This window comes from Hippocampus zosterae, chromosome 11 (assembly GCF_025434085.1).
Source record: "Hippocampus zosterae strain Florida chromosome 11, ASM2543408v3, whole genome shotgun sequence".
NCBI lineage: Eukaryota > Metazoa > Chordata > Actinopteri > Syngnathiformes > Syngnathidae > Hippocampus > Hippocampus zosterae.
This window is the reverse complement of record NC_067461.1, coordinates 15,239,449-15,263,528: the sequence shown is the minus strand read 5'-3', so window position 1 is coordinate 15,263,528 and position 24,080 is coordinate 15,239,449. Positions and strand designations below refer to the sequence as shown.

The following is a 24,080-nucleotide window of genomic DNA, read 5'->3' as shown; positions in this document are numbered from 1 at the left end:
GCGTGAGGTTCAATCAATTGAATATAATAGCTTGTCTCATTTGAAAAAAATTACTGGTTAGGTAAGAACATATACTCGTGTATTGCTGCTAGAAATTTAAGGCAACGACTGCAGTAGTTCACCGGGTGGCACATTTTGCGAATAAGCGCAACTGGAAGCCCTGCCAAAAATCAGTGCTTCCCCTGATGTGTGTCTAACAACGTTCTTGCATATCATCTGTCAAACCAAGTTTAGATTTTGCTAAAGTAAATAAGCAAGCAGTCCTACTGCATTTCAGGATCAGATATGAAATAGAAAATTAACAATGGCCACAAAATTAGACAAAGAGAATGAAGGGGAAAAAAAATCTCATGACATGCTTTTTCTGCCACTGAGAATGAAATCAAGCTGTTTGCGACTCCCTTTCTGATAAAAATTGGAAACATAGTCTGCAATTGCATCTTGTACTAATACAGTGTGATGATTCTCTGACGAATCTTCATTGACTCTGTTTGACATGGCTTGGTTAAAACTAACCCCCCTTGTGGAAAACACAACTATTTATGTTCCGAGTCGAATTCATCCACACGCATGGTATCGTTAGTTTGGGATGCAAAGCGACTATCGTTGAAAGGCTTTGCAGCGAGGCCTCTCTCAGTCAAGTCATTGGCTAGAAACATCCTCAATATTCTATTCAATAGTTAAGAGGGACACAAATGCGTACACATTTATCCTCAGGTGAGACAAATATGTAGCCTCACATGAATGAGCGGCCTGGTTGTGCATTTATTCAACAGGTGACTCTGGGTTAAAAAAGTTTGGACACCGTTGATTAGATTATGTGAGATAATAATGTTAATTATTAATAATGGTGTGCTCAACTGATATTTTAGCAGATATATTTGGACTTTTTTTATGATAAGAAAAATTAGGGAAAAAAACTACATCTGTAAGAATGCCACAAAACTGACATTTTCCTCGATTAACTTTACAGTCAACGCATTACCAACAGCAAAGCCAAACAATGTGGAACATGCTGAAAGGCAAAAACACTAACACTTTTATTGAAAACTCACAAAAACTGTTCAGTAAAAACAGCTGCAGGTAATAGGTGATACAGTTTAAAATCTACCATTGTAAAACAAGCTGCCGGGTATATTTGAGTCTCCAAACAAACTACACATCCTTGAATTTGATGATAAACGTGTGTATGTGTGAAGTAAACACATTTTCACAAAGGCATTTTCGATGTGCGTGTGGTCAGTTTTAATTAGATCATCGCTGCATTATTTCCGGCATGAGCTGAGGACAACGCGGTGTCAGTCAAACATGCAGGTGTTGACAGCAAGGCAACACCATTACGGCATGTGAATGCAATCTCAGCTTCCCTTCACTGACGCAACCACACAATAGCCCGCAAACAGATTGTGTCTCGAGTACCTTCTGGAACGCTCTCATTGGCACCACATGGAGGACATCACTTCCTATTTTGTTCCCTTTTACTCCAGTAAACACTCATATGCATCTGCACACAATTAAGGTCTAAAATGCACACATACGCACCGTATAAACACACTCATTTGCTTCGACGTAATTCTTAGGACCCTACACAATTGTGCTCTTCAAACATGGTGTGTTTTTCAAAAATAAACACAGACACACACAAATAGCCCAGGTCTCCAAGGGTGAACATTAGTTGCTTGTGGTAGATTTGACCCCTCCAAATTGAGTGCATGGTGTAATACTGCTCAGTGCAACAGGTCATAAAATAGAACGGCCACATAATAAATAAATAAATAAATAAATAAAGATACAATTACGCTTTCTTCTGTTCCGTACCCATCCATATGGATTTGTGGAAATCTGTTTGCCATATGAGAAGAGGGGGAGGGCACAGATTGTTGTTAATGTACTGAAGCTAAACCAATGTCATCATATCTTTGAAGATCTGCACTAAAAAGATTATGGGTAAATGAAATATTGTCTTTTTTCCCCTCACCCCCTTCTACTTATTCGTCTTATCATCATTCGTAAAGTTTATGCTCACTTTCATGGGTAACTCCTTAAGTGGAGGTCTTTTTCCAAAATGGGGAGTACAGAGTCAACAGTTTTTGTTTCTTTTTTTTTCTTTCTTTCTCCTGACAATGAAAGCCACATGTGCTGGAAGCCAGTCACGGCTCACCAAAAGAGTCAGGTACAGTAAGTGAACAGTGCGCTTGGTAGTGCTTTTGTATAGCATGTGCCTCAACTTTAAGTGAATGTTATAGAAAGAATAAGCGGATCTCCTTTACATCCGCTTTTTGGGGAAAAAAGAACTCAGAGAAACACTAAAGCCATTTTAAACAGTTCACTTCCACCTTGCCTGAATGAAGGTGGCCTTACAGTCGTACTTAGGAACAGGGAAATGGGTATTAAACGTATTAAAATTAGCAGAGACCTAGCATTGTATTTGTTGTTGACGAGATACTCCAGATATACTTGCTTTCAAGGTACATCTATGTAACATCCCATTTATAAAATTGAGAGTAAGTTTCAATAAAAGCAATTGTGGAAATCTCTTGCATCTACCTTGTATGCAGCTGACTGACCTGACAATGCACTTGTACAATATGCATCAACACCAGAGAAGTCTACTGGCAAAATATCTCCGACATATTCCATCATTCACTTGGTCAAAAGAAATGCAGCGACAGATTGTTCTGAAAGACTTTACATTATGTTCTTGAACCTTTCTGATCACTATGGTTAAAAAAACTGATCTGAACCTGGTATAACCGCTGGTATTAAGACACTCGGAAAGAATCTGCCATTGCCTTCTTGCCAAATCATACTACTTTTACAATTAATGAATTACCTTACTTTTACAAGACAGCAAATTTGGCCATTTTACCCATGCCTTTTGGCAGACATTTTGGGGAGGAGATTGTTTTTCCAGCCCTCTGAAACAACTTGCCCACTCAGGTTAGTGGAAAAATGTTTGTAGTTCTACATGTTGACTTGGCTTTATTTTCTCCACTTTGCATTTATTAGAGCAGGTGAACACATATTGCACACAGCTACAAAACATAACGAATATTAGATTTTTTGCCCCAGGACGTAAAGATGACGTTGTTAGCAGGTCTTGTTACGGTATATGCATTGCATGCACCTCTAGAAACTCCTCCTTAAAAAAAAAAATGTTCATTAGAATAATGCCTTAAAATAAAATTATCTCCTCAGAGCCGGTTGTGCTGTATGTGTTTATAATGCTATCCCTTGCCCTGGCGAGCCTTTGAGAAAGGCTACATTTGCTTCTACGTAACAAATCATGGTCAGAAATTATTGATGCGTGATATTCTATCCAAGTACTGCTTCTGTTGTTGTTTTCACATTGATTTTAGCATCATCTTTTATGAGAGTATAAGCAATAATGTTATGATATAATCATTCTACTGGATTGTCTTATATCTGCCAAGTTCTTCTTACCAACAAACATTACATTTTTACACATTGAATCCTAGTATTTATGCCCTACAGAGCGTACAGAATAAAAACAGGGCAGTACCTCACTCTCACTACATTCGCTGGGATCATCCCCATGAATGGCCATCTGGTATCGGGTGTACAGGGCCACAGACTGCTGATATGATGCTGTAAAGTGGGGGTCCTCAAAGCTGACTCGTACTAGCCTCACCTTCAAGCACAAAGTGTAAAAGGGAAGAGCAATGAGGATCAACGAGTGCCGTTTGATGTTGCTTCAGTCACCTTGATCGTGCTTACAGCCGCAAATGACGTACAGATTCCTTTTACTGCTGTACAAAAAGTACAAATGAATGGAATAAAATCATAAGAATCGAGGAGACTGAATGGAGACTATACGTTTTTAAATAGCTCACACTTGAACAGGGAACTTGAAGATGAGGCTAGCGCATGGCCCGCAATTTTTCAGATTGAGCATTCTTAGACATGATTTGACTTTTAGGACATTACCTTGACCCCTCTTCAAGAAAGCATATCAAATTTGTCAATCTGCGATCACCTCTTTCACAAAACTGCACAATGGAACCGTAAACATGACTCCAACATGGCACCCAACCTGTGACTCCTTTTGGTACCACTTAGGGATATGGAGGGCCGAGTTGCACCAGCAGCATGACATTGCCAACATGAGTGTGTAGGAGGTGCTCAGAAATGATTCCCCTTTTACAATCGATTATTTATCAATGTAATATAGCATGAATGTTGGCCATAGAAGAGGCACTGATGAGATTGAACTCTGAAAACTGGGGGCGGGGGTTGACTGTCAAGCTGACCACCCCCCCCCCCCCCCGCCCCTCAGAAAACAGACTAGAATAAATACCCTACCGACTACCTCAAGGCCAACTCAAGACACCTGAAGAAACACTGCTCTCAGCCGTGGCGTATGGAAACATTTTCGCCTCATTATCCCCCATTCTTTGACACATACATGTGATTTCAGATTGAAACCTAATGGTTATCACTTACACTGACATCTTTGATATTGTGTCCATGTATGAAACATCTACAAATATGTAGTCCACTGGTCTGACAGTGAAGTAGAGACAATACTTTTTTCTTTCTTTAATAAAACTAAATGACTCTTAAAAGGCAGAAAGGAATGATTCTACGACATCAATCGAAATAAGCATCATTACTAGAACTATTATTGCCGTTGTTTGCAAATGTCCTTCTAAATGCATATCTATCATCTCCCACCCGCTGTGAGAAGGCTAACAGCAGCTTGACCTATGCCTGCCACCCCCTGACCTGGCTCTCGGAGGGTTTGTCAGGAGGGTCCTTGTGAATTGCCATCTGGTAGAGTTTGTACACCTGGTAGGAGGCGTCGAAAGAGGCTTTGAACTGCGGGCAAGGGGGATTGGCGCGCACTAGCCTCACCTTCAAAAAATAAAAATACAGGCAGGTAATAGTTAGCATCAACATGGAATGGGGGTACAGAAAATATCACAGGTACAATATGAAAAAGTAAACAACTCAAAGAGAGAACCATTATGAAGGCATTGTGACATGAGAATCACACAAACGTATACGGTACACACACAAACACACACACTCCTTGCTCTGTGTCGTTATGATCTCAAGTCGTCCTTTGTTGATATTTTTGACCGCAACTACAGCAATTTGTTTTCTGTTCTCCAAAAGAGCTATTGCTCTTATGATCCCTTCTTTGAAAGGGAAACAAGATGAGATGGAGAACAGCATGCTCTGAGAATCTGTAAAAATGTACTGTGAGATGAAAAGTTACCAAATTGATTTATGAAAAAAAGGACATCAACCATTCTAGTGATTCACCTTGTCCACTGAGACCAAAGTTTTAATTTTCTTTATGTAATAAACTTTATTCAAAAATCAAAATGCATCAGAAAGTCTTTGCTGACAAATGTTGGATCAACGATCTTGTTAGACTGATCAAAATAAGAAAAAACGTGAGTGTTTCTAACATCAAACAAACTCAATTATTAATGTGCTCAGAATCGGCCTCTGTGTCATTAACCACATCTCCAAACAAAGGCTTTTATTGGCCAAAGACACAGAGTCCATCGAGTCTTCTAGGCAGATACGAAGGGGGCTCGAGCCCGCAGTTTATTGGATTTGGACTGAAGAGGGCAGGTCTCAGATGACTTTTGGCATCTACTTTTCTGAGTTAAACAAATCCTTATAAATAAAAGGATATTTCCCAATTCAATCTTTTTAATTATGCTTCAGTGCTGAAGATGTGTTTTGACGGAATATACTACTTGAGGCACGCCACAAATCACACCATAGTAGTGAGATTTTTGGGGGGAGAGGCTATCTTAACAGTACTACAACATTACACAAATAGCAAATAGTTGGATACTTGACTGCCCAAGAATGTTTAAATAAAGCCAAAATATATGAATCTAAGTTTGATTATGATGCCAATAAATTTTAATGAAACTGTCATCCAATTTGCGCTTTTCCCTAACCATGTATGGACAAAATCTCAGTCTACAAAAAAATTATCAGATTTTTCTGTACTTGTGGGAGGGAAATAAGATTCACACTCCACTTGAATATTATTAATATTTAGTCAATGTACTTCATTAGGCTGTGTTCCACTTCACATGGAAGCTGTTAAGCTTCACAGTAGAGTATCTCCAAATCTCTAAACTAAACAATTTTGCATCCATTTTTTTCAAATGATTTTTCCTTAAAAATAAAACAAAGTAGAAAGCTGTGTGACCAGTGAAGTGGTTTTTGAAAGAGTGATGTTGCCATGAGGACACAGAATCATGTTATCACATTGCCCTCTGGTGGGTGAGAACTGAACATCACCAACACAAACAAAAACTGAAAAATTGATTTGGATTAAGATACTTGTTTAAAATGGTTAAATTAATGACCAAGTTTTACAACACGGGTTCAACGGCAGTCACATCAAAACGTGAATGCCAGTTTAGTATTCAGTCAAGCCACTTTTGTTTTAGTGTTTTGTCATTACCGCCTGTCTATTCTTTTTCAAATATGTCTTGAAAGTAAGTACAAGTCTGAAAAATGCATACGTATATATTGGAGGTACCGTGAAATTATTTATAAAGCCTTTATTCAAAACACTGAGTGTTCTGAATTAAAAGTCTGGCCCCAAGATTGCTCACAGTATTTTAGACATAACTGTCCAGGAATAATGGGACTTTGTAAACAGTACAGTGTGTCAAGAGTAGCTCTCAAAGTAAAACACACTGTTGGACATCATACTTTTCAGTACAAAGTATTGTGCTTCGTCAGAGGTACACATTCTGAGTTAGCAACTGGAAAGCTTCTGGCCCTGCATCCAGATGCATTATGCATCCTCAAACACCCGCGAGAAGAGTGAGTTGACAAAAGACAGTGTTTACATCTGTTTTAAGTCTTGGTCAGGACCAAAAGTGATGCGACTTTGCCAACCTCATTTTCGGACCTTTGCCAGGGACAGCTCCAAAATCACTCTGACTCCCTACCAAAGGTTCATTTTCATTCCTAGTGATGTGGTAGCTTTGGTTTGAATGTCATCATCGGGGTAACATGACGAAGTCTGTGGTGTGTCTACAATTCCATTGATCTTAGACTGGGAACAAGGCATTTTTTTCCTCACTGTGCTTTGGCAATTGAGCCTCAAAACATAATAAACATGGTGAAGTCACTGAGGCTCCTGATGATGGAAGCGGCAATTCAACCTTGTTGCAGTCACCACAACAGGCAAATGCTTATTTCAAGTAAGATACAAAGGAGATAGGAAACCACTACTGCTTACCTCAAGGCAATGAGATGGACTGTCAGGGCATGTCTCTGTCAGGAAATCTTCCAGAGTTTTGGTTTGGTTTGTCGGAGTGGCAGTAGGAGGACTAGTGGTCAAGGTGGAGGAGACCCCAACACCGCTGTTTTTCAACTGCTCCTTCTGATGGCGGCGCTCTTTTCTTAAATCTTTGGCCTTGCGACAAGGGGGTCGGTTGGGGTCAAGTCCTATACCTGCATCCCAGAGAGAGAAGACAGTACCGTAATAAAAGTGTTGAAGATGTGCAGCTTCACAAACTGCAACGCTCACTCTTTTGTATGAGTGTGTCTGTGGAACTGACATTATCCTAAGAACACATGCTCCATTTCCATTGGCAATAAAGTATCATTTGCTGGTGACGTCATTAGCACTAAGTATGACTTAGAACGTGAACATTCTCTGTGGAAATGCAATCTTGTCTCAGCCCCCACCTGACTCCCTCTCTTCTAATCTTCCTTTTCCACCACCATCTCTTGCCAAGCCCTCCAGCTCTACGGGCATCCCATGTCAACAGTTTATACGCCCACATCCTGTTTGGAGCAATAAGGAAATGGGGACCATTTCCAGCTTGTCAAATTGCCAAACGCAACCAGCAGCTCACTTTCCAACTCCTCCTCCATCAACGTAAGCGAGGAATACCCCATCTTGACACCAGTAAAAGGGAAAACCTGGCATGGATGGATGTTCAATAGAAAGCATCCATCCATCCATCATGTGGTCTGCTTACTGTCACAAATGTCATGGGCGTGCTGGAGCCTATCCCAGCCGTCTTTGAGCAGTAGGCGGGGTACAGGTTGAACTGGTTGCCAGTCAATCGCAGGCCACACTTAGACGAACGTTTTGCGCAAAGTCACACCTTGGGACAATTTAGAGTGCTCGATTAACCCGCTGTGCATGTTTTAGGGATGTGGGAGGAAACCAGAATATTCGAGAAAACCCAAGCGGAGAGAACATGCAATCTCCAGACAGGAAAGCTGGAGCCAGAATCGAACCCTGCACCTCTGCACCCTGAGGCGGATGTTGCGAGTTTGTTTATTGTACATAAAACATATACAGTAATAATTTGACAGAAAATAAGGTACAGTGCCCTCCATAATTATTGGCACCCCTGGTTGAGATGTGTTTTTTAGCTTCCAATTATTTTATTTTTTTTCTAAATAATATGGGACCTTAATGGAAAAAAAGAGAAAAATCCAACCTTCAATACAAGTGCATTTATTCAGTGGGGAAAAAATCCCACATAAAGAAATAATTATTTGACATCAAATCACCTGTTCCACAATTATTGGCACCCTTAACAATTCCCAGGAAATAAATATAATTGAAGCATTTCTGTCATTTCTACAGTAGTTTACAAAGTTTACCAGAGTATGTAGGAACATTTAATTAGTAATTCATCACTTCCTGTCTCCCTGGGGTATAAATATGACGTGACACCGAGGCCATTTCTCTTATCCACTCTTAAACATGGGAAAGACAAAGGAACACAGCATACAAGTGAGGCAGATGTGCGTCGACCTTCACAGGTCAGGCAGAGGCTACAAGAAGATTGCCACTCAACTGCAGCTGCCCATATCCACTGTGAGAGGAATAATTAAGAAGTTCAAAACAACTGGAACAGTGGTAAACAAGCCTGGACGAGGAGCCAAGTTTATTTTGCCACCACGCACAGTGAGGAGGATGGTAAGAGAAATCAAAAGATCTCCAAAGCTCACTGTTACAGAATTACAACAAATGGTAGCATCCTGGGGTCACAAAGTCTCCAAATCAACCATCAGGCGCTGTCTACACGCCAACAAGCTGTTTGGGAGGCATGCACGGAGAAAACCTTTCCTCACTCACAATCATAAACGCAAGCGTCTGGAGTTCGCCAAGCGGTATTGGGGCTTCAACTGGGACCGTGTGCTTTGGTCAGATGAGACCAAGATTGAGCTTTTTGGCAACAAACACTCTAAGTGGGTCTGGCGTACCACGAAAGATGCGCATGCTGAAAAGCACCTCATACCCACTGTGAAGTATGGGGGTGGGTCAGTGATGCTGTGGGGCTGTTTCGCTTCCAAAGGCCCTGGGAACCTTGTTAGGGTGCATGGCATCATGAATGCTTTGAAATACCAGGACATTTTAAATCAAAATCTGTTGCCCTCTGCCCGAAAGCTGAAGCTGGGTCGTCACTGGGTCTTTCAGCAAGACAATGACCCTAAACATATGGCCAAATCTACACAGAAATGGTTCACCAGACACAAAATCAAGCTCCTCCCATGGCCATCTCAGTCCCCTGACCTCAACCCCATTGAGAACCTGTGGGGTGAGCTGAAGAGGAGAGTACAGAGGAGAGGACCCAGGTCTCTGGATGATTTAGAGAGATTCTGCAAAGAGGAATGGCTGAAGATCCCTCTTTCTGTCTTTTCCCATCTTGTGAAACATTATAGGAGAAGATTAGGTGCTGTTTTGTTGGCAAAAGGGGGTTGTACAAAATATTAACACCAGGGGTGCTAATAATTGTGACACACATTATTTGATGTCAAATAATTATTTCTTTATGTGGGATTTTTTCCCCACTGAATAAATGCACTTGTATTGAAGGTTGGATTTTTCTCTTTTTTTCCATTAAGGTCCCATATTATTTAGAAAAAAAATAAAATAATTGGAAGCTAAAAAACACATCTCAACCAGGGGTGCCAATAATTATGGAGGGCACTGTAGATAAAAAAGTAAAAAGAAAGAAATCAGTCTTCATTCAACAAAGTTATTATGTTCAAGGGAGTAGCAAGAAGTAAAAAACTTATCTAGTCCTACCCCGTTATGCGTTTATATCTACTAAATCATTTTTACATCAATCAGAAAAGAAAAAAGAAGTCTCCATTAAGGCTCATACTTTACCCTTAACCGTGATATTTTTACAACTTTTGGTTTGTATCGGGATTATATACATCCACACCCTGGCACTCTTGTGTCAATATTCTATTGTATTCATAATGGATATTTAAATACCTTTCTCTATTTATCAACTGAGTTCTGATTTATCATTATATTTAATGTTTAGAATTTATCATTTTAACTCTGATTGATGTAGGTTGTCTGTACTATTTTTTTGAATTTGTTTTTGAACTCAGTAAGCGATTTTCAGGTCCGTTTCGAGATTATTCCACAGATTAACACCTTTGCTAGATACACTTCTTTGCTTGATGTTTGTTCTTGTTTTGAGTTTTTTGAATGAGTTGGTACCTCTTAATTCATAGCTGCTTTCTCGAATTTCGAAAAACGTCTGAATGTTTTGGCAGAGCAGGTTATTGTGTGCTTTGTACATTAATTGGGCGATTTTATAGTCAACCAGGTCATAAAATTTCATCGTATTTAATTTGATAAATAGTGGATTTGTGGGTTCCGTATATTTTGATCTATTAATAATTCGAATTGCTTTTTTTTGTAGTTTGAGAATAGGGAGTGTGTTTGTTTTGCAGGCATTTCCCCATATTTCCACACAGTAGGTCATATATGGTAATAAAATGAAGTGTATAATGTGTACAAAGATCTCTTATTTAACACTTCCTTGGTTTTGTAGAGGATCCTACGGTTTTGGCTATTTTTCTTTTTAAGTTATCGATACGTGGTTTCCAACATAGTTTTGAGTCCATTACTAATACGAGAAACTTGGTTTCATACGCTCTTTCTATTTCAATTGAGTTTACCATAATTTTAGCTTGGTGTTTGATTGGTCTTGTGCCAAAAACAATTAACTTAGATTTTTTCAGGTTAAGTGACAATTTATTTCTGTCGAACCAGTTTTTTAATTTATTTAATTCGTTTTCTACGGTTGTCAGGAGCTGTTTCAGATTTATTCCAGAACAGTAGAAAGTTGTATCATCAGCAAATACCGGTAGTGCTAACCGGTCGTCAACCATGACACCCTGGAAAGCATCTAAATGTAACTACAGCAACTTCGTAGCACCACCTGTCATTTCCCGAGTGGGATAACAGGGAGGGTGCCATCAAGGGGAGACATCTATTTATTAAAGAAGATAATGTACTAATGATGTAGTATACAGTGAAATCAATACTCCACTTTTAGCAATACTGACCACCCAAAAGCAGAACCATCACATAAGCTATGTGATTTCGTACCAGGTTTAGGAGCTGTGACTGTTGTTCTGCCATCCAGGACAGATCCCGGCTCTTTTCGAGGTGGCTCTGAGACAGTGGGTGTGACATCTGCCTCATTCAACTTGACATTTGTGACAGCGGGAAACTCTGCTACCTCCTTCTGAATGTCTGTAATAGCACACTCAATTCCTTTACTTGGTTCTTGAGGACCTTCGACTTCGCACACTGAATCCATTAGTTCCCCTAGAAAAAGTAAAACAAACAAAAAGCGAAATAATAATACAACACGTGGGGGATAAAATTATAAAATAAAACCATCTTCTTAAACACACACAAAAAAATATTCACAATACTCACCAGGTTCACTCTCTTTCGTCAATATTCCTTTGCAAATATATTTATTGATCTTCTTCAAGATTTTCTTATGGGATTTGGTAGGCTGGAATTTTGCAGCATGGCATCTTGAAAAGCACAGAGTAGCATCTTTGGTTACAATTCTTCCAAACAAATGTTTTCAGTCATCAAATGAATATAAATAACAATGAGCCTGCATGCTCACGCCATCATGTTTGGAAATCATTACCTGATGGTATATTGTGGACAGCAGGTCTTGTTCATTATGGGCTTGTAAACATATTTTCCACTTCTATTGAAAACAAAAACATGTATAACGTTAAGGTAAAATTACAGAAATGTGGTGAAAATATTTAGCTTTACAGTAGAAGTATGCGATTATTTCTGGTTGAAACGAGTTGTAAGGCAGAAAAAAATACTTGGTACCTTCTCCATCCTCTGTCTATGAGGTCTTGGTAGTCTTGTACTGTCATGGTGTGAGACCACATACCTGAAGCAAAAATTGATCATCAAGCTACATTGGTCAAGTACATTATAGCTTTATTTTACAACAGAGCCAAGAAAGTAAGGTGAGAATCGTTTTCTATGCTCTTCCTAAATCTTACATAATAGCACGTCCGCAACTTGTTGAGTCTGCCCTACAGTGGAAAAAAAATCTTTGGATTTACTTAATTTGAACATGAACGTCGGTTGCACATGATTTAAATATGGTAATCAGATGTGATTCGTCATTTATCACCTCTAATCCAAATGAATAACACCTCAGAAAAAAACACGTCATGACTTTTTAAAAATTCAAGAAAGATATATCACAAAGATCTAAATAAAATGGAAGTGTCTCTTTGGTAGATTACGACGATGAATTACTTTGTATCCCTGAAGCTTTCCCTGATGGCAGTGTGTGTGACAGTGTGTTTCGTCATCTTGAAGTATTGCCAAGAAACATTCTCATAGTCCCCCAATGAAGTATGAAGTGTATTTATTAACTGTATAAACAGGATATTGCATCCCGGTTCCCAAGACTGCGAGCAAAGATCCCATTGCAACCTCTGACCGTATCTGCAACAATCATAAACACACAGCTTGAGAGCTACATCAACCAGCACATTGTTGTACTCTACATCTAAACCACAGCAATTTAATATTAACCAGGTTACAAAAGTGACATATATGCACCCATTTATTTTCTTCATTGAAAATGGAAGTGACTGCTCATGAGACTTAACTTTTTTAGCACATTACTTTTCCAGATCTGAACCATTTATGCTGCTCCCATGATGTAACAAGTCCACTCTTACCTGAGATTAGAGTATCACTTGTCTGCATCATTCACTGGCTGTATTAGTAACGATGTCGGTCCTAATTGGAGCAAAACTGTCTCATCCCTCTTGACACAGAAAATGAGGCTGCTTTGCAAGTCAGCATAAAATATTGCACTAGGTGGAGTTTTTTAGACTGATGCTGATTCTGAAATTTGGCAGAATAAAATTCTGATAACCGATTAATCAGCCGATGAATTGATGAATGAAAATATATATATAACATTTCTTGGCACAGGATGAATTACAGGCATAACATATGATTGTTTTACATTACATGTGTTGGGTGGGTATTAGAAAGGCATTATTTTTGTCATACGTTGTAGTTATTCAACAAAAAAAAAACGATTATTTTTTTGCTGATTCATTTGTGTTGCAGCAGGAAGAGATGGCAAACAGACAGGACAGCGACCCTTGAGGACCGAGTTTATGCAAACAACTCCATCTCCATGCTGCCAACAACCAGAATAATCTGTGTGTGTGAGTGGGGGGGGGGGGGGGTTAAATCACTGTGTTTAGACAATGTAAATAAAATGTATATTAAAAAAAAGAGTTCCGTTTTTTGAACACTCATACTGAAATAAATAAACTCGCCCACTGTACTCTAATGAATTGAAATGTACCCATATGACGTCACGAAATTGTGAAACGTCACTCTGCTACAGGCAACTGTAATTTGGGCCATAAATGCAGTCACACCGCCGGATGAGTACTGTATATTCATGTACTGTACCGGAAAGCTAACTTTGGAACAAGTAGTCAGGAAAGACACGACTGTGCATGGTAAACACATCTCACTGCAACTCTGAACTTCCACAAAGATTGGAAGGCATCAACTGGGAGCAGACAGTGCTGCATAGGCGGTCACATCTTGGTGATGGTGCGAGCAGTAGATAGCTCGATGCTAGTTGGTGACACACCAGTTCTCCATAACTGCTCACGTTACACCGTTTATCGTGGTATAAACGACAGCGTCACTACCAAATTAACAACATTGCACACAAGACTCTTCTGAGATGCACGTTACATTCCCCAATGCACACCGATTAGGGCTTTCGAGATAACATTAAAAACTTTATGCTAAGAGAGGAGAAAGGCTAAAATAACCATCACAGTCGGGCCCAAGCAACACTTATTACAGTGGTATGCATTTAAAACACCTTGTACGTATTTAAATGGCTGATAACATCTATTACAAAATAAGGGATCGGTGAATGCGTTCGCTGACAGGAGAGCTAGTTTGTAAATGGTAAATTCTAGACTAGGATCTCTGATTCAACACTTACCATGAGAAAAGTTTCCCTTTTCATTTTTGCAGTAACCACAGCGGTAACCGTCGTCCCCACCGAAATATTCTACAATCGTATAGCAATTGTTTCCAGCCATGTTTAGTCCAAAAACCGATGACAGATGAGGGTGCAGGCTAGAAGGAAGTCGCCGGCCAGACAAGTACTATAGCGCACCACCTTGAGGCAAAAGAAAACTTTATTGCGACCACAGCTAATTTCAAAGATGCTTTACCGTTATGGCGAACACAACCAATTGAGTTCAAACATTTATTATTGTTAAGTGGCATCTTTGTGGTAAAGCAAAAAAAAGTGCTTACGGTTTTAATGTTTTATTCTCGCGTCAAATTTGTGCCTGTGCCGCACCACGCGTGTGACGTCATTAGCAAGCGACCGTGGGATTTTCCTTATTCCTCATAAAGAAAAGTCAACATCGACCCTCACAATAGTCCTGTACTTAAGTACAATTACAGATAATTGTGTCATAAGACACCGTGGTTAAAATAGTTCAAGTATTGATTCGAAAAAGAGGCTTACAAAAGTAGGTGCAGATAATGAATTGTACTTGATTGTAATTTGATGTAAAAAGATGAAGCCCGTTTTGATCATTTGTCACAACGGGAAGGGGGATTGCACACATTTTTTTATTTTGCATAGTGCTCTTCCCAAAACGAAAAAAAAAATCACTGGGCACTGCTTTGCTGTAAGCTAAATTGTGATAGACGAATCAGGACTGAGCTGACATGACAGATTTGAGCCAACTACTACCCCCCCCCCCCCCCCAAATGTTACAAAAAAAAACACAACAAGAACAACACACTACCTGTATGTATTTTTTTCAAATGAACTTGAGAATTTTTGTACACCGCAAGATGACTATTAAGTTGCTTCAAGGTAGCCGATGTTGCTCTATGTTGATACAGTACTGTCCGTTTTTTTAACCTTATAAGTCCCCAACATCTCAATCACACTCACAATGTCAATCACGGTAGCATTTAGCTCTCTCTACCTATATCTTTTGTTGCATCATGTCATCATCCACAAAGATTGAAAATCGTAACCTGCCGATTTTGACAAAGTATTGCAACAAATAAAAGGTACAGATACAGTATTTGTTTTCAAATTTAAGGCATTAAAGATCATCAGAAAAATAGATGCTCAGGTCTTCCAAGGACCATCAACTGAAAAAAATATACTTACTGTAAAAAAGTCATCTCCCGAGTACCGTAACGGAGTAGCTGTATTTCAGAAGTACTTGGTAGCCTACATTGTTACTTCCCACCATTCAACACATAAGATACAGGGATAAAGCTAATCTGTTTAGCAATTAGGAATGATAAGAGTCTGATTTGTGTGTGCATAATGAAATGGGAAAGAGGAAATACAATAACCTACAGGCATAAAACAACAGGATAAATCGATCACATTATCATAGTGGGTATTAATTCAAATAATCGCGAACAGGAGGATCGTCCGCTAAACAAATCTGCAATGCAGAACTGCAAAATCCCTTACAGTAAATTCCAAAAAGCAATGATATAGTTTGTAGAAAAATAAGTTAAAAATCCCCACTGTGTCAGTGATTACCTTTTCATCACTGTGAAAAAATATAAATTGCCGGGTGTATCCTGCATGTTTGGTTATAATTTATTTGAAATATAAACAGTCACAATATGTGCAAGTTTTCAAAAACCATAATTTGATATAAGTAGCCTTTGTTCTGTTAACACTTGAATTTTCTTTTTACAAGAAATGAAGCGATAGCAGCTCAGTGCTACTTTCAGACACAAACCTTAGGATCCGGCTGACATCTTGAGTCATTGATATGAGTTTGGGCAGGAGCCTAGTTGAAGCTCCCCTGGGGAACAGGGAGGTTTTCATGAAGGTATTTCATACTTCCTTGCTCAGAGAAGTCGGCCACAGAATGTCCTTCTCCTCGAAGGACCCATTTGGTGGTCAGTAGCCCCTCTAAACCCACTGGACCTCTGGCATGGATGCGTGCTGTGCTAATCCCCACCTCAGCACCTGGAAATGTAAATAATCAATTGACTTTCACCATAAAAAAAAACTCTAATTATAATGTTATATCAATACCTAGACCAAAGCGGTAGCCATCAGCAAAGCGAGAGCTTGAGTTGAAAAATACGCATGCACTATCCACTTGTTGTAGGAACTGTTCAGCTGTTTCTTCATTTTCTGTCACAATGACATCGGTGTGGGAGCTGCCGTATTTATGAATATGCTCCACAGCATCCTGCATACTGTCCACCACTTCGATACAGCACTCTAGATCCCCGTACTCCGTCCGCAGGGACTTCACCTCAGATGGGCTGAACGTTAAAAATGATGCAAACCGGGGACCAGCGTGTATCTTTACCTGAAGAAATGAAAATGGGAAATTAGAGTAATTGTTTTGCTTTGTTATTTTATAAATATGGGAAAGCGAATTAACATTTATCGTACATGTTCTGTCCTGAGCATATCGATGATCTGGTCAAATATTGGAGTTCGCAACAAGTCTCTATGGATGAGGAGGGTTTCCATGGCGTTGCAGGCCGCAGGGTAGTCACATTTAGAGTCTCGGACTGGAATCAAATGCATACATGTACAAATATAAGTTTGTTGTCAAACACTTAAAGGTCGCATGCCGCTGAGGTTGGCCTAGTCGCTGCCGAGCATTTTTCCCGAGTTGAGTGTGTGACAACCATAAAGTGGGCAGGTACTTGGATAATGATTGTTTGTGCAGGCCTTTACATTTTAAAGGCTATAGTATGCAAACAGTAAACCAAATAGATGTCACTCTTAAGCCATGCCACAAATTATTTTTGACCAACAGAAAGCAATGGAAAAACTGACTTTTAGGGGCACTGTCAGATACAAGAACACGATGAGATACAATATGACACACACAAGTCTTAAAAGCCAACTGTAGCTAAAATATGACTAAATAAATACACAAAGGGAATACATACCAATGTCAACAGCTTTATCAATGCTTGCTTCACTGTCAATGTAGACATGACAGACACCTTCGCTGTGGCCAAGTACAGGAATACCCTTTGCTGCTCTCTGGATGTCTCGTACCAATTGGGACGAACCTCTCGGAATGATCAGGTCAATGATCTTATTCAGTCTGCATAAATCTTCAACTTCTTCTCGTGTGCTAACCTGCAAAGTACAATAAATGAAAACAAGATATTCATCCCATGTGGCCGCGTGTATATAATTTAACCTGTTCAATCTCACCAGTTGAATAGCATCTGCCACTCCATGAATGGAAAGTGCTTCTTGCGTGAGCTGATGCAGAATTCTGTTGGTGTTGGAAGCTTCCTTGCCTCCCTTCAGCAGCAAAGCATTTCCACTTGCAATAGCCAAAGCTGAAACCTGAAACACACATGACAGATACAATTTTAATCAAGATTCAGAATCATGAGCACTAAAAGACTCAAGTGCTAATTACTTGTGGGAGACAGTCAGGACGTGACTCAAAGATAACCAGCAGGACACCAATGGGGACAGTAATCTGCTCCAACTCCAAGTTGTTTGCAATCCTGGTCCTCCGCAGCACCCGCCCCACACTATTCCTTGATGAGATGGCCAGTTGACGCAGGCCGATGGCGAGGCTGTTAAGTTTAGCTGTTGACAGACTCAACCGGTCGATCAGAGCCTGGGAGAAACGGCCTGTGAAGAATTGCAGTGAACGCATGAGGAGAACTATTTTAAAATGCCAGATTTAGTCGATTCACATGGAGATTTCTTTTATTATGTGCAATCCAATTACACGCAGACTGATACCACAACCGAAGCTGCTGAGTTTGAATGAGTTTCACTAACTGACACATCTTTAAGTCTGTGGCTCACATGCGTAGGTGGACTTTAATCATCCATGTGACCCGTTTGTCATCTTTACCTGACGATGTTGCCATCTCCATGTCTCTCTTGTTAGCACTGAGAATCTCATCCTTCTTCTCTGTAAGCAACTCGGCAAGACTGCAGATGATTTCTCCTCTCTAGAAACGCATAAAATGTGCACGATGTGTACATGCAACGAAACCAGGATTGATTCGAACCTGAAATTACGTTTAGATTTAAAAGATGTGAGTGCATAAAATCGAATGGAATCATTCCACTTTAAAATATATTAAGATACATAGTGAATTGTCTTTTATTGGAGAGCTACAGTATATCTCTGAAAGAAAATGTTTCCAATACTGACAAATTGATTTCTATCAAATGCAATCTTAATCGCACCGTGTCAACCAGAGATAAATCCTTACACTTTAAAATCAAATCGGATCTCACCTCATGTATCGAGATCAAATCGAGTTATATTGAGAAATGCGGCCCCCTATTTGCTTCACAAAACACCTCTGTTCATGAAGATCAGTTTACAAACAAAACAAATATTGCTCTGGCTCACAGGGGTTGAAACTGAAGTAGTTGTACACTTAGTTAATGCTGCGAATGGAACACATCAGGTCCATTCATTTTCATGGGAAAAACGGATTCTATTCCAAAACAATACAATGAATTAAGTTTGTGAACTGAGATTCCACTGTAATAGCACAGGTTTTGGGGTTCGTTGCTTTTTTCAAAGGCATCCCAACAGTTATCAGGTTGACAAGCATCTCTTATAGATGCGCTTCTGCCATGGCACATTATTAATAGCGAGATGGGATTTTTAACCATGAAATTAATGAGGAAGGGAGATATTCACCTGCTCCGGCAGCAGTGAAGCCAAAGTTCTTCCAGCATGACGAGCCATCTCGGTCTGTTGCTCCACAGTGGGACCTGATGGTGAGATTTGTGGTATGAACAGCAAATATTTACAGCACTCGTGATCAAAATGCATAATCATGAACCATTTCCAATTGTATCGAGTTCAATGCACCTGCTGGTTTTACTTCAGAGAAGAAGGTGCCGACTTTCTTCCCCTCCACAATGTCAGTGATGACATGGCCTGTGACTTTGGGGTCCGTGCCGTTGGCAATGACCACAGATGACCCACCTTGTAGTGCCCACAAGGCTGCTTTGACCTGTATAAGAAAAAATTAAGGAATTTAATCTAGCGTCCCCCTTTATTTAATTAATTCCACATACAATTTGTGATGAAGCATTCTGTATGTTGCGTCAACCTTGGCTTCCATGCCACCAATGCCAACTCTAGATTTGGTTCCATAAGTGACTGATTGTTGGTCTCCAGGATAGAAGATATCAATGAGTTTAGCATCATCTGTCCCAGGTGGACTGTCATATAGGCCTGTAAAAGAAAAGGTCGCGGGTGAGCTGGAGCAATACCACCTGATTTTGGGTGGTAAATGAGGCACAACCTGAAGTGATTGGCAGTTAAGAGCAGGGCATATACTGTATATGAAAGTGCTCTATAAATACAGTTGACTTGACTTGTATGTACAGTAGATAAACAACTATTTACACTTACATTCAAATCAATTTAGTTCCTTCAATAAAGCTACCATACCTGTTTTTGGAATGTGGGAATAGGAATTAGCACCCAGATGAAACCCATAACGTGTATATGTAATTTTTTAGGGATGTTCCAATCCAATCACGTCATCTGAAATTCGGCTGATCACGCCATTTTCAACTGATCCAGAATCGGGTGAAAAAATATATACGTTTTATTCATTTTTAAAGATCAACAAGCTACAAAATAATCCAAATGTGCAAATATCTTACCAAATGCTACATAATAGCGTAGTTGTATACAATACAGTATAATGTTATGTTTTTGTTATTTATTCATTTTAGTTGAGGTACTCACTCGCTCACTCACTGACACCTACTCCCGCCGCTCTGTTCCCTTGTTGTAGGAGCAGAGCGGCGGACAAGCCGCAAGATACTCTAAAACACGTCTGCCTAGCGTGCTATAAAGAAGCCTCCTCGCTAAACGGCATCATCAAAGAGTTGCGAGAGCGACGGACAGGTTTGGGACGGGTGTGACACTTCCAAATGAGTTCACCTCAAATAGAAGTTTAATGAGGGTAAATTATTTGCTGAGGAAAAAGCTAGATCCCCCATGGTTACATTTAATGAGGTCATAAATCAATAGTGTCGTTTCGAGATGAGAGAAGTCACACAAGTACCAAAAAACTACATGGCTGCATGGACTCTTCATTTTAACCTGCACGGGCCTCTAAATAATGATGTAAATGTATTGTTTAGCACTGAATCAATCAAACATACACTAAGAGAGCATGTCCTCATTCTATGTTAACGCTTGTCCTGTATGGGCAATTCCACCAAATTGGTGCCATTTGCAATCTCAGGTGATTATATGAAAATACATTCTTATAAAGCGTCCTCCACATTGATATTTATTCGGTTTAAAGCTAATATTCGATTAGCGTAAATGATAATTGATCATTTTAATGCTAAAAACCCCTGAGAGTTTCAGTACAAAAACAATGACATGATAAAACCTATAACATACAAATTGTTGTACATACATATCTGTCTGTATATTTCTATATTAATTGGAGAAGAATCTGATGTACTGTATGTTAGGTTTTTTTTCTGAATGGAGTGAAGTATCGGACAGGGACATGGTATCAGCACAAACTTAAAATTGAAGACTCGAATTTGGACGATGGTAATTAAAAAAGCGTGATTGGGACATCGCTCATAATTTTACCAAATAATAACAAGATTGTCAAAGTTCTGAGACATTTTTATGAAGTATTGAACTGTAAATTTATAACAATAATCTGGTAATTCTGCACCTTGAACATCCGAGAGGGCAATCAAGAGGTCCACTTTCATTTCAACAGCCAGACGGGCAGCTAAGCTGTCATTATCTTTGATGCTTATTACCTGAAACGTACAAAATCAGTTTGGACAGGCCATCAAGAAGAAAAAAAAATCAGACTATGAGCTGCTGCAAATGTAGTTTGGAAAAAAATAATTAGATGGTACTACACAGCAAAAAGCTAGCAAGTATCATTAAGTAGTTCGAAGTTCATCCCTTTTGAGCTAACATAAGCGGAAATGTTTACTATGTAGTTTAAAGGGGAAAAAGACTGAAATATCACCAAAGTAAACACACAATTACAATCCCTGAGGGAAAAAATTAAAATGCATATGCCTTGGAAGTGAATGTTGCAATGGGTAGAAACATAGTGTAAGGTATTTCATTTGATGCATTCCTTAGGACATCCCCACACGCAACCTGGACCACACTGAGCATTCCCAGCACGTCCTTCACACAGTACCTACATTTACTCCCTGTAGGTCACTGCTGGGAACCGGAGGGGGAACGACAGCATCATTGGTGTTAATGATGGGGACAATATTCATCCGCAGAAGTTCAAGAAGAGTGCTGTTTAGGTTGCGCCGCTTCTGTTCGTCATGAAAATCCAAGTTTGTGACTAAAATCTGCAGAAGTGAACACACGTTACAAAGCCTTTAGTGACAGTCACTTCTTTCAAACTGCTTCCAGTGAAGACAACTAAAAATAAAAAACCCTAAGGTGCATACTTGTGCGGTGCAGATGCTATACTGAGTAAACATGGCTTCATACAACGCCATAAGACCGCTCTGTCCAGCAGCTGCACAAGCTCTTGCCTCCAAAACTGGAATTGCCTGCAAAAAAAAAATTAAAAAGTCATCTTCATTAGTTTTCATCTTCTATTAAGCAGACGCATATCTAATAAAGTTGACTATCACCATTTCCTTCAGCTGGTTCTGGCCTGAATGTAAAGCTTGTCTGACACTTTGAGAGAGCAGGATTTCATGTCTTAATCTCTGCTTCCCAAATGCCACAGCACCACTAGTGACAATCATCATCTCCCTCCCTTGATTCTGCAGCATGGCCACCTGACAGGATACAAGAATTATAATGAATCTTGAATGAAATTGACTCCTTAGGAACACAAGGATAGGGATCAACAAGTTAAATGGTGCATTACCTGCTCAACAATGGAGGCCAGCCGTCCCAATGCCAGGCCGCACTCATCTCCTCGCGTCACCACAGCACTCCCTAGTTTGACCACAATGCGTTTGGCTTGCTTCAACTCACTGCGATGGGCAAAAGACTTGCCATGGGAGCGAGGGTGCGAGACTGTAAATGCATTGGAGGGATTCAGGGATGAAAGAGTTAACGGTTTACTGGTAAACTGTGAGCAACAAAAGATTGAATAAAGTCCACTTCAATTAATGAGTAAAATACTTTTGAATACTGGCAGCTCAACTCAGATCCTTATGATGGAGAATAAACATTTGTGATTCCCTTTTAATTGTTTTTGTGCACCCATGTGTTAATTTATTGACAGAAATATATGGTAACTGAAAACACTGTATGCTTTTAATCACTGTAACTACATTTCATGGTGTCTTACAGGTGTGAGAATTCATACGGGTTTCCAATTTTGAATGTCAAAAAGTACATAGGGTTTTCGATTCTAAAGTGTTTATGTTCAAAATAAAACAAGTTGCAATATTAGAGCATGTACCTGTCTTTTTTTTAATTTACATTTCTTCTAGCAATACAGCACAGTGATAATGAGAATAACTTTGGTCATGATTTAATCATGATATCAAATGTGAATTCCGTTTCATCTCTGTGCTCTCTCTCTCTCCGTCTCTCTCTCGAGTCTAGTGCACATCAGAAAAAAATATCAGCATGTATCAAAAAATTAATTAGATGAACACAAATATGACATTTTGGGTATATTACTTGCTAACAAGTGGAAAAAAAACAGTAATATTGTGCATGTCTGCAGGCCCTATGGTTGCGGTCAATGAGAATGCAGCAAAGTCTGTTATCAGCTACAGGACGAGATGTGTGTTACTCACACTTGGCTTGAGAAAATGCTCTGAGAGAGGCAGGATTGACTTTCACTTGCCGAATTCTGGGTGGCAAGTGAGAGCACAAGTGCAGTCTGGCAAACATGGCACCGAAACCTAAAATCAAGTGTGACAAACACAGAGAAATGCCCATTTAATATAGGACACGTGGTTTACTGGGTTAAATACTTTTTGGGAATGTCTGGGACAGGCATAAGCTAACACGCGACCCTAATAGGGAAACGCGGTAGAGGTGGGTGGTGGATGGATGTTTTTTTTTTAAATCTGAATAACAGTGATGCTGCTTGAACTTGACAAAAATAAATTGACAGTAACCTACCGATCAGGATGTTGATGGCCTGCAAAAGTAAACAAAATATATTGACTCACAATATCAAGACAGTGGGTGCAGCTCAAAAGAATACATCTCTTGGTGCAATAACAGAAGCAGCTTGCACATTATTCTAAACATGCAAAGGTTTGCATATGTTAGCTAGCTTAGCATTAGCTTAACAAGTTATTTTGCCGACACAAGCAGAGTGCAAGAAGAAAAAGAAAAAAAAATAAGTCAGTCCTTACCTCACAGAGATCAAATCAAGAAACCTAGCCTAAGTACACTTGGTTAAACTTCTGGAGCAAAGACACGTAATCGACTGTCGGCACTTTGCTGCCACATCCACAGCCTACGTTTACGGTTAGAACGACGAGACTGCAATTCACAAATGATTTTTGCGTATGAGTTTTTTTGGTTACGCAGCACCGCGCACTTGGGAGTCATTGAGCGTACGCAAAAAAATGACGCAACTACGAGAATCGAACAGCTACGGTACGGAGCCCCTAAGGGGACATGGAAGGAAAAAAAACTTTGCGAGATATATATATATATATATTATATATATATATAATTACTTTTTTTTGCTGGTTCAATGTTAAAGCTTTGCTCCACAT

General features: G+C 39.6%; 2 protein-coding genes across 6 annotated transcripts in view; both read right to left on the bottom strand.

The window, feature by feature from the left end:
• The window catches only part of LOC127610374 (arginyl-tRNA--protein transferase 1), a 38,840-nt gene extending 24,320 nt beyond the window's left edge, over window positions 1-14,520 (bottom strand). The window contains exons 1-8 of one of the 4 annotated variants that reach the window (XM_052080481.1): window positions 14,331-14,520; window positions 12,152-12,215; window positions 11,955-12,017; window positions 11,729-11,832; window positions 11,393-11,614; window positions 7,250-7,464; window positions 4,747-4,875; window positions 3,524-3,652 (exon numbers count right to left, since the gene is read on the bottom strand). In XM_052080481.1, the coding sequence (XP_051936441.1) occupies window positions 3,524-3,652; window positions 4,747-4,875; window positions 7,250-7,464; window positions 11,393-11,614; window positions 11,729-11,832; window positions 11,955-12,017; window positions 12,152-12,215; window positions 14,331-14,430 (1,026 nt within the window). In that variant the 5' untranslated portion in view covers window positions 14,431-14,520. The remainder of the gene's footprint in view (window positions 1-3,523; window positions 3,653-4,746; window positions 4,876-7,249; window positions 7,465-11,392; window positions 11,615-11,728; window positions 11,833-11,954; window positions 12,018-12,151; window positions 12,216-14,330) is intronic. The other 3 variants (XM_052080483.1, XM_052080482.1, XM_052080484.1) reach the window with 3 other exon arrangements.
• Window positions 14,521-15,751: 1,231 nt separating this feature from the next.
• LOC127610367 (delta-1-pyrroline-5-carboxylate synthase-like) lies at window positions 15,752-23,850 on the bottom strand. Of its 2 annotated transcripts, XM_052080459.1 has the most exons (18): window positions 23,712-23,830; window positions 23,473-23,491; window positions 23,142-23,249; window positions 22,256-22,407; window positions 22,014-22,163; window positions 21,825-21,929; window positions 21,564-21,722; window positions 21,071-21,161; window positions 19,466-19,590; window positions 19,222-19,366; window positions 19,048-19,121; window positions 18,241-18,340; window positions 17,791-18,011; window positions 17,577-17,714; window positions 17,303-17,498; window positions 16,794-16,915; window positions 16,425-16,707; window positions 15,752-16,355 (listed from the first exon to the last, which is right to left on the bottom strand). In XM_052080459.1, exons 3-18 carry the CDS (start codon window positions 23,236-23,238, stop codon window positions 16,174-16,176), a joined length of 2,340 nt encoding a protein of 779 aa, XP_051936419.1. In that variant the 5' UTR covers window positions 23,239-23,249; window positions 23,473-23,491; window positions 23,712-23,830; the 3' UTR covers window positions 15,752-16,173. The 2 variants fall into 2 exon arrangements, with proteins under 2 accessions (XP_051936419.1, XP_051936421.1); XM_052080461.1 differs by lacking the exon at window positions 23,473-23,491 and having other exon boundaries at window positions 23,712-23,850.
• Window positions 23,851-24,080: the final 230 nt, after the last annotated feature.

What these genes read in the sequence shown, in the direction of transcription:
- LOC127610367 (XM_052080461.1), bottom strand. Translation starts at nt 23,238, where the DNA reads ATGTTTGCCAGACTGCACTTGTGCTCTCACTTGCCACCCAGAATTCGG. An exon ending in CTTCACTGCTGCCGGAGCAG is followed by an intron (nt 18,341 to 19,047) that starts GTGAATATCTCC and finishes ATGCGTTTCTAG; the next exon opens with AGAGGAGAAATCATCTGCAG. An exon ending in GTCCTGACTGTCTCCCACAA is followed by an intron (nt 17,715 to 17,790) that starts GTAATTAGCACT and finishes TGTGTGTTTCAG; the next exon opens with GTTTCAGCTTTGGCTATTGC.